A 13,971-nucleotide genomic window follows, 5' to 3' on the forward strand; every position below is an offset into this window, starting at 1 on the left:
TTCGTAACCCTTTTCATTTTCCACTTCAAAGAGAAGGCAGGAAAGAGGCTGATCAGGGCTGCAGATGTGAGTGCCTCAAATTAAGCTTGTATATGGGCAAAATCCTGCTTCCATAGAATGAGAATAGAATGCTCATCCCTTTTCTCTATTGCTAGGCTCAACCTTCTGCATGTTCTGGCACAAAGCACATGCTGAAACCAGGCAGTCGGCCTCGTTGGCAGAGTACAGCTAGTACAGAGCCATTCAACAGTGAATAACATACATTCATTAGGACAACGATGACATATGTAGAAAAGAAATAAGACGCCCAATCTATGCACTCAGAAGTAAAGGACAGTCAAACAAGTAGGCTCAAGCATATCAATCAGTAGTAGGTATGGCAAACAGCCGAAAAAGAGGTTTGTTCTGGAGGGGTTTCCACCAGTGATCAGCTACAGCACAACAAACTCTGCAGTACAAATTTTTGTGGCAATACTATCAAGTCATATCCCAACCCAATGACACGGCAAGGAAAATTCACAGCATCACCTTTCCAAAGGGATACCTCCTGGCACCTAGGCTTCCTAACACGAGCCAGGAGAATGCTAAAGCATTTCTAGAAATGAAAGTTTTCGCTGAGCATTCAAAGCAATAAGCTCTCTTATGCATTAGTCCAAGAACATTTTGGTGCCTAGACAAACGATGCACCCTCCTTAGCATCTTACAAAGGGAACATATAGCTAATAAGCTAGGAAGCACCTATCCACATTATCCAAAATTACAAGGCTGCACAGCCCAACTCATGAGCACTAATGCCAAACACCAACTTCCATATCTGCAAGTCATTTTCACGTGAAATACCATAGAGTGAATTGCTTGCCCTGTTTCAGTTTGCTAAAACTGGGACTGCTACTGACTCTTAATACAACCTACCTCCTGTTTAACACAGGGAAGCATAACCCAAGTAGAAATGAAAACAACTGACATCTGCCAACAGGAAGGAAGGAATCAAATACTGTCCTAAGGTGAAGATTTCCAAGGCAACAGCTAATTTGTTTGCTAAGCCCAGCATTCAGTCACAGCCTCTCTGCTGCAAGCACTGACGTGTGTGAAACACTAACCTTCATCACTTCAACCTGCAGGTCTTCGTTGAGCGAAGGAGTCACTTTGACGGCATTCAGCATCTGATTAAGCAACTGTTTCTCATCTGAGTCTGTTTCCACAGATACAAACCTCTCATCAGACAGCAGCTTCTGCAGAGAGAAAATGGCAATGCACAGGTTGAAGACAGAATGCCTTTAATTCTGCTGTAAACTGCTACACCAAAACCTATTAACATTTGGTACTACAGTGCCTAGGTTTTATGTACAAGTTTAAAGGTGATCCAGTATCATCAAAGATGAAAGCACAGCAAAACCTGAGAAATCCTTACCTTAGTAAACATCTTTCAAATCAGCTGCTATTCCAGCATTTCCTTTCCCTACCCCACCTCTTGTGTGTCCAGAAGAAAAAAAGAGATCACAAACCACTCCAAGTAATGCTTCCCATCCCCTCGAAATGAATTTAAGCAAAACAAAACAAAACACTCAGACTAGTGTCCTGGCCTCTGGCTAGCAGATACCCTGCCTGGCAGGAGATAAAGACTCAGGTGTCTAAAATTCTAGTAGGTACAGAACAAAAGCATGGTGGAGGTGGCGTTTCTGATCACTGACAAGATGTGTTTTGTGTCATTCAAAATCTGACTAACTGCGGATGCCGTCAAGTCCTCAAAAGGAAGAACACTGCTAGCAAGTAAACAGCACAAGGACCACAAATGCGTGGGAGGGTACCCAGGAGCGGGTTCAATACAGATTGAGTGAACTTCAGACCGATCAGATATCCTTTGCCTCAAAAAAGCCAGTACCAGAGCCAGTGTCTCCCAGCACCTGGGTATATGTGAGGCTGAGGGATAACTGAGGAATCAGCATGAAAATATTTGTGGAATCGAGGAGACTGTCACTAGGTTTCTGTGGAAGCCTATTTTCATGCTTGAAAGCAGGACTTGGAGCATCACTTAACAGCTCTTTGTGTTATGTTCTCACATCCCTGAGTTAACCACATCCAATTTCAAGATTTCAGTTATTTCACACTTCTTCCATAAGGACCAACATGTTTCTAAAAAAAAAACAAAAAAAACAAACAACGTCCACATTGCAGCCTCAATTTATTCACAGCCAGTTCATGACCATAAGCTTTCCTCAGTTATCAGCTGTCAAAATAGAACACTATTTTCTCTTCATGTTTTCTCTGAAGTTCAGTTTTTGTTTTATTTTTTGTTTTTTCTTTTGTGTTTAGTTTGCTTTTTTCAAGTATGTTTGCTATTTTCTTGTTTGTTTTTTTCTTTGTATTTTTTCTTTTTTGTTGTTTGTTTTTGCATATTTTTTATTGTTTCTTTTTTGTACTTTATTTGATTTTTGTGTTTTGTTTTTACTGGATGTTGTTTGTTTTGCTTTTTTTGTTTGTTTTTATTGCTTTTCTTTTTTGTGTTTTTGTTTCTTTTACTGGTTTTTTTTTTGCTTTGTTGTTTTTGTTTGTAGTTATTTTTGTTTATTGTGCTTTGCTTTTGCTTTGTTTTAAAGCCCTGCTTACATTCACTGAACCTGGACAGACTAGGCCCTGTTAGAACTCTCCAGCAAGACTGACACTCTCAAATACTGTAACAGCTCATCCCCAAACCGTTTTCAGTGCAGCCTTAATAAGAAGGGAGAATTAAATCAGAACCGTGTAACTGAAGCACAGGGGGTTCTGACTCAAGACAAGGGGGCAACTTCTTTACTGTGAGGGTGACAGAGCACTGGGACAGGTTGCCCGGAGAGGCTGTGGAGCCTCCTTCTCTGGAGATATTCAAACCCTGCCTGGATGCCATCCTGCAAAACGTGCTCTAGGTGATCCTGCTCAGCAGGGGGGTTGGACTAGGTGATCTTCAGAGATTCCTTCCAACCTCAGCCATTCTGTGATTTGGTAAAACATCACGAGGACACGGCCAGTGGCACTACTTCCTCAAAGTTCTACGGGAAACACATCTTCCATATAGTCCAGAACCACCTTCACAGGTACCTCTCACTGGTGACAGGCATCCTGCAAGAGATGGACCCACTAAAGTCTTTTCCCAGAACCAGCCTTCTTAGAAGCTCCTATTGCAGCACAAAACTACCCCGACTTCGTTCCCAGGAACAAAACCTTGCTCTGTCCCAGACCAGGCTTAGAGCAGCCCACTTTACCCTGTACATTCTGCACCACTTTTGTCCCCAGGCTCCTTCCCAGCTTTAAGTCTGTAGCACATTTCACTGGTTCATTCCCACTTTATATTTTCTGCACTTATACTAATTTTGGCTGTGATAAAGTTAATTTTCTTCACTGTAGCCCACATGGTGCTATGTTTTGGATTTGTGACCAAAACAGCACGGAGAACACGCTGATGTTTTAGCTATTGCTGAACAGAGCTTGCACAGCATCAAGGTCTTTTCTGTTCCTCATGCTGCCTTGCCAATGAATAGGCTGGGGATGCACAAAAAGCTGGGAGGGGACACAGCCTGGACAGTTGGCCCCAGCTCAAAAAAGTAATATTCCCTACCAGTATGGCATTGTGCTGAGCAATAAAAGCTGGGAGGCAAAAAAAATGAGTAATGGGTAATAAAAAATGTCTGAACATCTGCCTGCCAATGGCAAGTAGTAAATGAATTACTTATTTCACTTTGCTCGTGTGTGCAGCTTTGCTTTGCCTATTAAACTGCCTTTATCTCAAACACAAGTTTTCTTACTTTTGCTCTTTCAGTTCTCTTCCCCATCCTGCTGTGGAGCAGCAAGTGAATAGCTGTGAGGGGCTTAGCTGCTTACTGGGGTTAACCCACAATATTTCAAAGAGTTTCCACCCAGTAGTATTATCAATTGTTTTTATCAGCATCCAGCCTAACAAGATACAAGTCAGTGTACAAGGAAAATACGTTTTTCTATACAAAAGGAGAAGACATTTAATTTGATATGAGAGATATGGAGCTAGTGGAGACAATACAGTGAAGGGTCACAAAGACAATTAAGATACAGGAGCATCTTTTCTACAAGGAAAGGCTAAGAAAGCAGGGCCTCTTCAGCCTACAGAAGGCTCAGAGGGATTTTATTAATGCATGTAAATACCTGAACAAAAAGGAAAAAAGGTGCAAAAAGAACATAGATGGGCTCTTTTCTGTGGTAAGAGATGGGTTTCTTTTCAGTATCAGGACAAGAGACAGCGGGCACCAACAGAAGTTTCCATCTAAACATCATGAAACACTTTCTCGCTGTGTGGGTCATGGAGCACTGGCACAGGTTGCTCAGAGAGGCTGTGGAGTCTCCTTGCTTGGAGATCTTCAAAAGTCACCTGGACATGGTGCCATGCATCTGTCTCCAGGTGGTCCTGCATGAAAAGCAGGATAGGACCAAGTGACGTCCAGAGGTCCCTTGCAACTTCAACTGTTCTGTGATCCTGTGACCTACCTTTCCTGAATGCAAGTTGTACTTCATCTCATTTGTCCTTCTAGCCTACTTTTATAGTATCCTCACGTGTTTATTTGTTTTTGTTTTTAATTTTTAATGAATCTACACGTATCTTAAATGCAGAAGAACTGTTTTGTTGTCTGGATTACTCTTTTACTCTTCTAGATGGGCATTAACACTTACTTATGGCACCAAAACCTTGCAATTCTAGTTCTTACAGAATCCAAGCATATGTGCAGCTACACATTGACAGAGTAAGACAGAGTAAAAGGATAATAAATTTTATCTTGACTGAGTGTTCCCAAGAAATGCAGCACCTGGACCCCTTATTGACCTCTTCATCACTTGACTCAGTTTAGTTTTTAAGAAATTAAGCAGTGGTAAGGCTTACTGAGAGTAGCACAGGGCCACACAAGGAATGGCCACCTCCATCTCAATGCTAAAAGCCAGGAACTCCTATGTATCTCCAGAACATTTTAAGCTTCCACATAATCTACAGCCTTTACTTGCACCCTAGATTATGAACTCTGTTACAGAAACATGAACGTCATTGTTGCATCCACCAGGAGACAGACATATTTCTGTAGTATTTTTCAAAAGAAAAGCCTAGATCTCCTTGGCACCTGCTACCTTTCCTATTACCCCCTTCCTGTTCCCTCCTCTCCCCCCGAGATCCATACCTGCATCCCTGCTAGAGCCTGCTGGGCCAGCTTCACGCTCTTCGATTCCAGCGCCAGCTGGAGAGGAAGGAGACACTTCTCTCTGAAGTAAAATAAATAAATAAATGTGAGAGGTAACAATGGAACTAAAAATTGGTATTCAAAAGAACTATGGTTCCAGAAAGGCTGTATCACTTTCAATAAGATAACACTTGGATGCAGTAAACAAGGACAGTTTCACAACAACTCTGTGAGGCACTTTTCCCCTCTCAAGAAAGCTGACATATGTCTTCACATTCTGTTAAAAATGGCCTTTTAAATTGAAATTTCACAAAATGCTTCCTAACGGTTAGCCCTCTGTGTGCATACCCGAATGTGCAAAGCATGAAGGGGAGAGTCACAGATCACTGGTGGTTCTTCAGCTCAGTGCTGTAAGCATTACGCTTCAGTCCTTTGGCTTCTGTTTAACATTCAGACTGACAGAAAAATAGTTTCATATTCCACTTTCTGCTTTTGACCCGGTGCTCACATGCTGAACTTTTATTTGGTGACCAAACCAACATTGCCTGTAGCTGTGACTGCTCTCTTTACTCCTTGTTACGAATCAGAAAGGGTCTGCAGCACCTGGAGAACCCTTAGCAGCTAACAAGCCTTTTTAAGCAAATCTTGCTAGCTGGCAGGAAATTCATTCCTAATCAGGGATGCTTAGCCCATGTCTGACCAGTCTCCCTGAAGGTTTGCAACTCTTTATTAGGTCACATATCAAAAGAGGCACTTATCTGTACCCAGAGTCCAGTTTTCAATTTGTATAGACATGCCTGCTTATGGCAAAGCATTCTGTGCCAGCCCTCAAGAGCCTCAGCTCTCCAACCTTTTCTGGGATCACTTGCATGAATTTCCCACCCATGGAGACAAGTGGGTAGAAGGCAAGAAGGTAGAGACAACAACTAGTTTTTTATTTAACTGGAAACTAAAAAGCCCCAATTTGTTCCGTTTGGAGCATTCTCTTGTGTTAAAGTCTCAGTGCATTCAAAACTAAACCCACTGGTCTTCTCAAAGCAGAGTCAAAGGTGTTTAATCTCTAAAATACCAAACAAAAGAGTTTTCCCTCTTTTTCTATTATTTACTGTGAGCCATCTTGGACCTGATTTCACTTAGTTTCAGTTGACCAAATGATGATTATTTGCCAAAAGGTATATAAAAATAGAATTATCTTGGTATTCTTAAGGATCAAGTTCTGATGAAAATACATGCATTACACCAGGGTGCATAATCTGCTGCTCCTTTTGTAAATCATCCCTTCCTAACTAGCTAAGGAGAAGCCCTAGGTTAGAGCAGCAGTAATTGCTGCAGTTTCAGGCAATCTTCAAAAATGCCTAAGACCACGCTTTACCACAATCTGCCCATAACCTACCAGCCTCCCTCCAAAACTGAGGGTCTACAACATGAACTTGCCTTTTTCAAACAAAATGAAACAAAACCAACTAAAGGTGGGATTACCAAACAGTGGCCCTTTCAACTTCAGGGAACCTAGCTCACAACTCATTCATTAGATACCATTTGCAGCAGGGACTGAATGTCCACTATGAAAGTCAACTTTTTTTTTTCCCCCTATGGGTTCAGTTTGTATTCTTTTTTCTCCCTCCATCTGACCCAAGAAGGCACTCAAATCACAAGGTCTCCTTAAGGGGCACGAAACTGCTGGTTGTTCTTTGAAATGCAGACCCTCTTCCTTAACAATAAATTAAAGACTAGTGTCACAGGTCTCAACAATAAATTAAGGACTACTGTTACAGGCATGGCTCAGTTAAGCAATCTAGTAAGCTTCTGTATTTGACAAAGATCTCTGGAGAATCTGAAGGTCTACTGTGTTTGTACCTTCCCAGGTTACAGGAATTTGTAAAAGGTCATTTGGCTTAACACCAAAAGCAGCTTGAATATAACCTCGAATTAACACAGATTTCTAAAGACCTTCAAGCAGACTACATGTATATCTCAAAATAGGTTTCCCACAAAAAGCTCGCCATTTGCTTCACTCAGAATAGTCTGGGAAATAGGCAGGCATAAAGCCCAATTTTCTCAGAAAATCCTTTCTTGAATGCTTCTGGAATCGATTTAGCTAGAAGGACTCTTAAAACCTGCAAGTTTCACATCCAAAACACCTAAAATTATTCAATATCTGGGATATATGTCCTCAGAGTGTTCAATCATCTAGACCTACAGAAACTGCCAAAACATCTATTCCATGGTTCAGACAGCAATTCTATAGCCAGGATAGAACTGAGCAGCACCTACAACTACTGCCAGCTTCACCTAAGTCTGGGATTGCATGTAGTGTGCAGGTAAATTGGGAAAAGACTTACTGGTTTAGAGAGGTGCCACAGCAGTACTTCTCTAACACACATAGCACGTTTAAGTGCTTACCTTTACACAGTCACTTTGACTTATGGTCTCTTTTAAAACCTGTTGTCAATATCATTCTGTGTGGGCGAACTCACATTTGAAATTAGTAGATCAACAGGTGTCAGAACTAGGTCCCTGTGCATTAACTAGTAATCAAACAGCCAGAAACACAGGGGAAAAAAATAAAATTAAGAAACAAAGTCACAATAACGTATAAAACTAACCATAGGGATGCTAAAAACTGACAGTCTAAATAACTGCACCTCTTGAGGGAAGAACACGGTTCTTTTAGGCTTTCTACAGTTCACTGCAGTAACATATGAAGATTTGAGGCATTACCAACAAACAACAAACATTCTCATATTAAAGTGGATGGAGTAGAGGAGAAAGGGAAGGCAGTCGTAAGTCACTGGACTGGATCCAGTTTAGTTTCATTATAACGAAGACAGGTGGGAGCTCCTATGGCTTATGTGTAGCTACCCTGCACATCAGCATGGTGCCTGCCATCTGTCGTCACATACTGTAATCAGCAGAGAACAATGAGAGCTGCTTCTTGAGATACCTCCCAAAATGAAGAGCAAAAAATGACAAACAGGAGGATGGAAATTAGAACAGATTCAATTAGCTGAACTTCTCATCCCTGCTAAAAATATTTTAACTGAAAATCTAATTAAGGTTGCCGCAGCCTCTGTGCACACTGTATTTTCAGAGAAAATGAATTGCCATTGTGTCACTTCCTGTTCTTCTTATACATTCAGCCTCTTAAATCTTCAGCATTTCCATGCTACAGCTATAAAACACCTGCAGAGATACCTCACAACCTCTGATTAGCTTGAGCATCTTCCACACTTGGGTTTGACCCGCCATTTAAGCTCATCATCTGCTGGTATGAGAACACAGAGGGTCCAGGCAGACAATCCTCAGTTAGAACGGGAGATGATGTAAATTAACACAGTTGGTCCTTATTAAGATCTACCATTAAAAACTGGATTCAATAAAGTTGCACAAGAGATAACATCAACCATAATTTGGTCTCAGAATGCAATTAAGGAAGGGAGTGAAGTTTCCCTTATGCCTTGCAGCCATTTTATGGCAGCAGCCAGTTCTGAGTGGTCCCATGGTCCCCTACCACGGGATCACATTGCTTACTCCCATACGTGCGGGTCTATACTATCAAGTGACAACTCATTCAGCTTGCATGGTGCTACATATATATGACATTTCATGTGAAGTTCTCAGAATAAGCTAGTGCACATTGACATACTTTAAAACAAGTATGGTTTCTGTTTAAATTACTGTAGAGATTCCAGTTTCACACTGTAACACCTAAGTTTCCTTATTGATACGGGCAGGTGTTCACACATACCCTTACAGATATTTGCACAAACACCAGCTTAAACCTGAATGAGGTGAGTCAGGTACAACACTGAGGGGGCGTGAACAGAAAGGGGCACCTCTGACTTGGAGAAGAGAAAGCTACCAAAACCTTCACGATATGGTACCCTAGTCATGAACATGAAACGAAGTACTGAAAATGGAAGCTGGAGGGAAGCTTATATTGTATAAAGAAAGACTGACAATGAAGAAAAAGTGCACTCAGATTGAAGTAGTATATTATACTGCAATCTACATCGCATTCTGGAAAACATTGTTTGTATATGTCCATGCAGTAGTGCTCCCAAAAGAGCTCAGTTTAAAAAAAAAAAAAATAATAATGTGTGGCAATAAGCATGGTAAGTGTGGACCTTGTTTCATGCAAAAGAGTCAGCAGAGAGCACTACAGATAAAAACTCAGCTCCTAATGAGGCCAGCTGGAGCTTTGCCACTAGACCTCCGCGGTGCGTGGACTGAATCCCAAGTGGCCTGCCCAGGGTCAAGCAAAAATGTCAGTGACAGAAGCAAGCACGCACCCAGGAGCAGTATCTTCAGGAGCACAGGTTGTCCCTCCTGAGCCACCCCTACCCACCACTGACAGCTTCATGAACTGCAGAATGAGCCATGGGAAGGTAAATAGCCTTTATGTTCAGCACTCCGAGTAAAAACAACCTTTCTAATAGTCCGAGCGTGCCACGGCTCATCAACCTGCCTCTTACCCTGCAGGTCTGTCACAAGGGATGATCCGACAGGCCAGTCAAAACACACCGCCAAAAAGGGCAGGCAGGGCAAGGCAGCTGACTATTTTAAATAAGAGATCATAAAATCTTTCTATCTTCACTGTAGTGGAAAAAGCTGAGAGAATAATGGCTAATTATTCAATCTCATGATGAAAATCATAACGATGACAGGGAACGGCTCACTTAACTCTTTCTTGTTAGCACCTGGCACGCAGCCCGAGGGCCCACTGTCACCTCCACCAAGCTGACCCTGGGGCAGGGACACTACAAACCAAATATTTGTCACCACCATAGAAGTTATTTCCTTTCATTTAAACCACTTTAGTTGTTGGGAAATGGATTAAAAGGAGATTAAAATAAAACATCTCCCTGCATTATCTTTGCCCTGAAAATTGTATCGGAGAAGAAAAACTCAGAACCTCGGGGCTGATTACCTTAGTTATCAGCATGCAATTTGCTTTCCACAGGATAGCTCACAACCCAGTCAAAGAACAGGTAATGACTTGATTCACTGTTGTTGCCATTTTTCCGATAAGCTGTTTGTTAGGCAGCAACACAGTCGTAGCCAGAGCCTGACATTTTTCAGTCAGAGCAGCACTGACAGTGGAGAAGGGCTCCTCAGTCCTGGCTGCTAAAAGGAACAAACTCTCACAGCATGCAACTCCATTAACCTCACTCACTCAAGCAGAAAATTTGGCCCACCACGAGAAAATAAACGGTAAAAATAAATTCTCAAAATTCTGGACATACTCCCAGCTGTTACCATTAAGTACACTAAACACAGGCAAATATTGTCCCCACATGAAAGGTATGGATTTAATTTGTGTAAAACAAATTCCAGCAGGGTCAATATGAACACATAGGCTTGTAGAAATAGAAACATCTGTAATTCTTGTCAACGTTCTTCAAGCCACCGCAGGAAAACAAAAGAGTCCAGAAACAACTTTACAGATCAAAATGGAAGCACTTAAACCCTGGAGAAGTGGAAAATAAATACTACTTTTTTCAAGCAACAACTCTTCATGAAGAAAACAGATTTTCAATCTTTGCTCACGTTCAAGATAAGTGGTTAATTTTATCTACAGAAGAAATATGAATGTCCCACTTATGAAGACTATTAACAGTCAAGCTTAAGACAGAAGTTTGGAGCTCACAGTGTACAAGCACAGGGCAAGTTCTCAAGCCTCAGTGCAGCAAGTCAGACCAAATGACTACAACTGCCATGTCATTGCAAATACAAGATCTTGGATAGCATTTACAGAACTGTCTTTTATCCTACCGCTCTAAAACCAAAGCCTTCCAGTGAGAACCCTCCTTTTCAGGGGGAGAAAAAAGCGGAACAAAAAAAACAAAAAAACTTTACGGCAATCATGCACTGTGAGACATCAGCATTACAGCACTGCATAAGAACAAGCAGTGCTGAAGTTTACAGGTCCTAAAAAAAAGTTGAGACACTGATGTTTTACTAGTTGATATCAATTCTGACTTGCTTTAACAGGGCCAGGATTTTACTCAGCTTACTCAGACAAGGAGAGTCGCTTGTGAGCATGCTTTCCCTATGAAGAGGATTCCCCCACATAACCCGGTAAGATTCCACCCTCACTAATAAAGGTTTGTAACTTCTTGTTGAAAGCATTTTCATTTTTCTTCCTCACTGCTTGCAGCTTCTTTTTTTTTATGCCATTCTTTTTCTGCCTACACAGTAGAAAACTCTTCTGCACACATATCATGAAAAGGGTTCTTGTCACACAGCGTGAGGTTTAGCTCTCCTCTTCTATCCATCCCTGATTCTCCCTCACCTCAACTGCTGACATCAGCTCTCTCCAAGTTCCCACTAGGTCTTTCCTCCAGCTCAGTATTTCCTTCCTTTTTACTTCACGTATTCCCTCTTCCCTTCAGTGCTTTTACTACAAACCAAGGCACAGAGTAATATCTTCACCCTACAATCAACTTGTCTCTGGAGGGAAGCATGAGTTGTGCATCAGAGGAAACTTTATGACACACAAGAAAGGAAGAGGGAAACAATGCCTGAATTTAGCTTCATACAGTTTGATAGCTAGAACTTGAACAATTATTCAACCAGAAATATTGAATGAGGTTGTAATTTAATGCCTCTTGGTATTAAAAAGGTTAATTTTTTTATTACCTACTTAGTTTCCAAGAGAAATGCATTTGCCTTAATAGCAGAAGTATAGGACTACATACTTCATGGGAAAGTCAAATGTAACCAATTTAATCTTCAATCTAGCCTAAGGCAGCTGACACAACAGAATTCAAACCGACTATAACAATTAAACAGCTCAGAACCGTCACTCAGCTGGAGAGTGCTTTTAAGGTCGTTTGCTTCCTTGCAACACTGACTAATAACATCTTTATTTCAACACAAAGTTCCCAGATAGTAGCTTGATACTGTTGTCAAGAGAAAAAACATATGAAAACATAAGCACGCTCTGTACCTTTGCTTGAGAGAAGGGAGACAACAAATGATTATACACAATATTAAAGCAGACAAGGGTAAAATGCTAATCAGGATGCTTCCAGTCTCCGAAGCTGTAGCTGTGATACATTATCATCACTCTCCCTAAAACATCCATCCCAGTAGATTTTTGCCCTTTGTGCATGAGGTATGACAGCCACTTAATAATTCTGCTCTTGAGGAATTTGATGACACATGTAAACCCCACAAGGTCTTCATCATAGAACAATCTGTATCCTTTCATCGATTTTATTTATTATCATGTGAAGCACAGCATAAAGATGAGGTGAGGATCACTGCGTCCATCCTTCGCCTTAGGCAGAGCACACGCTGGACTAGCTGAGCCTGCAGTTCTGAAAGCTGATCGAGCTATTCCATGCAATCTCTTCCTCACATTTGGTGAGCCTGGAAGGGAAGCTGAGGGTTTTCCACTGAAAATGTTTGTTTCAAAATTTCAGTACCCTGAAAACAACAAATAAAGCATTTCACAAGAGTTAAACATCCAACAGAAATTTACAATGCTGGGACGGGTATAATAGGAGCGACAGAGAAAAGAAACACAGAGATAGAGCAGCATAGACATCCCATTAATGACCCTATTTTCTCCATTGCAGCTGGATGACTTAGTTTCAAAAGTTTGATGAAAAATAGGAAGAACTATATTTATGTTTGTTATAGATATGTTTTGAAGGTTAATACTGCAACCTGTAATCTCATTCAACTTTCACAGCAGTGCAATCTTAAATCTTGACAGACCTAGGGGATAGTTGTTAAAAGTACCATCACATTTGCAATGCATTGTGTATTTTACACTCCCTGCACCTTAGCACGCTCAATTCCTTAAACAAACAAGCATTCAAAGAAACCAAAGGTAGCATGTTTCCTGCTGCTTTGTTGCCTTTTATGGAAGGTAAATAAAAACTGTGAGAAAAGACCTTTATTATTCCCACTCACCCCTTCATTTTCTAAACAAATAAGAGTCGTGACTTGCACAGCACAACAAAGACCACAGCAGAGTTGAGCCTCATTTTTCAGGAAAACAGTTCACACAGTTCCAGAGCCACTTTTCTTACACCCCCTGGACCCTCACCCCCAGCCATGCTTCATTTTCTAAGGCAATTATCAACAGCTTCCTGATTTTATCACTTTCTTCACCTTTTCAAGCATTAAAAGCCATCAGAAGTTTAAAACACACTGCTATCCCGTCATCATCCTTAGACTCTGAAGACAGTATTTCAGTTGTTAGAAATTGGACAAATGTTCAAACCTGACTGCTTTAATCCTTTATTGGTGCTATTCCTACACTGAACAAGTTACTTAAATCATACAGCAACAGCATGCTTTTGTCATAAATCTAGAATGGACTTTCAGTAAAACCCAGAAAAGGTACAAAGAGCCAATGCAGTGGTAAATATTAAGGTTCACTGCAACAAAAAATGTCAGGAAGGGCAGGAAGTTAGCCTATGAAACAACAGCCACTATCCTTTAAAACCTTCCCCTGGCCCCAAATAAGAGTAACAGAAATAATGTTTCAAAAACCATGCACTTTTTTCCCCATGACAATACCAAAGTTCCTTTGATACCTTCAAGAGCCATAAGCCTGGCTGACAGGTTTTTATGGATTCCTAGATCAAGAGGCCTTCCAACATTTCCAAGACCTCGCCTTGACAGCAAGAATTCAGACACGCATAACAGACACTGGCCCTGTACGCCCCCTTCTTCTCCAACACTTTTCTTTTGTGATCCCAGAACAGATGCAAAACTCTTTTGAGCCAAAAATACCTACCCATCAGGCAAGAAATTGGGCCAGTTACATATCTCAGAATAA

General features: G+C 41.2%; 1 protein-coding gene across 9 annotated transcripts in view; it reads right to left on the reverse strand.

Moving 5' to 3' along the window:
- Positions 1–13,971, reverse strand: part of ARFGEF3 (ARFGEF family member 3) — a 91,368-nt gene that overhangs the window by 69,967 nt on the left and 7,430 nt on the right. For all 9 annotated transcript variants that reach the window (XM_068677290.1, XM_068677285.1, XM_068677288.1 and 6 more), the window contains exons 3-4: positions 5,172–5,253; positions 1,101–1,232 (exon numbers count right to left, since the gene is read on the reverse strand). In XM_068677290.1, the coding sequence (XP_068533391.1) occupies positions 1,101–1,232; positions 5,172–5,253 (214 nt within the window). The remainder of the gene's footprint in view (positions 1–1,100; positions 1,233–5,171; positions 5,254–13,971) is intronic.

The sequence above is a fragment of the Anas acuta genome, chromosome 3 (genome assembly GCF_963932015.1).
Source record: "Anas acuta chromosome 3, bAnaAcu1.1, whole genome shotgun sequence".
In the NCBI taxonomy this organism is placed as follows: domain Eukaryota; kingdom Metazoa; phylum Chordata; class Aves; order Anseriformes; family Anatidae; genus Anas; species Anas acuta.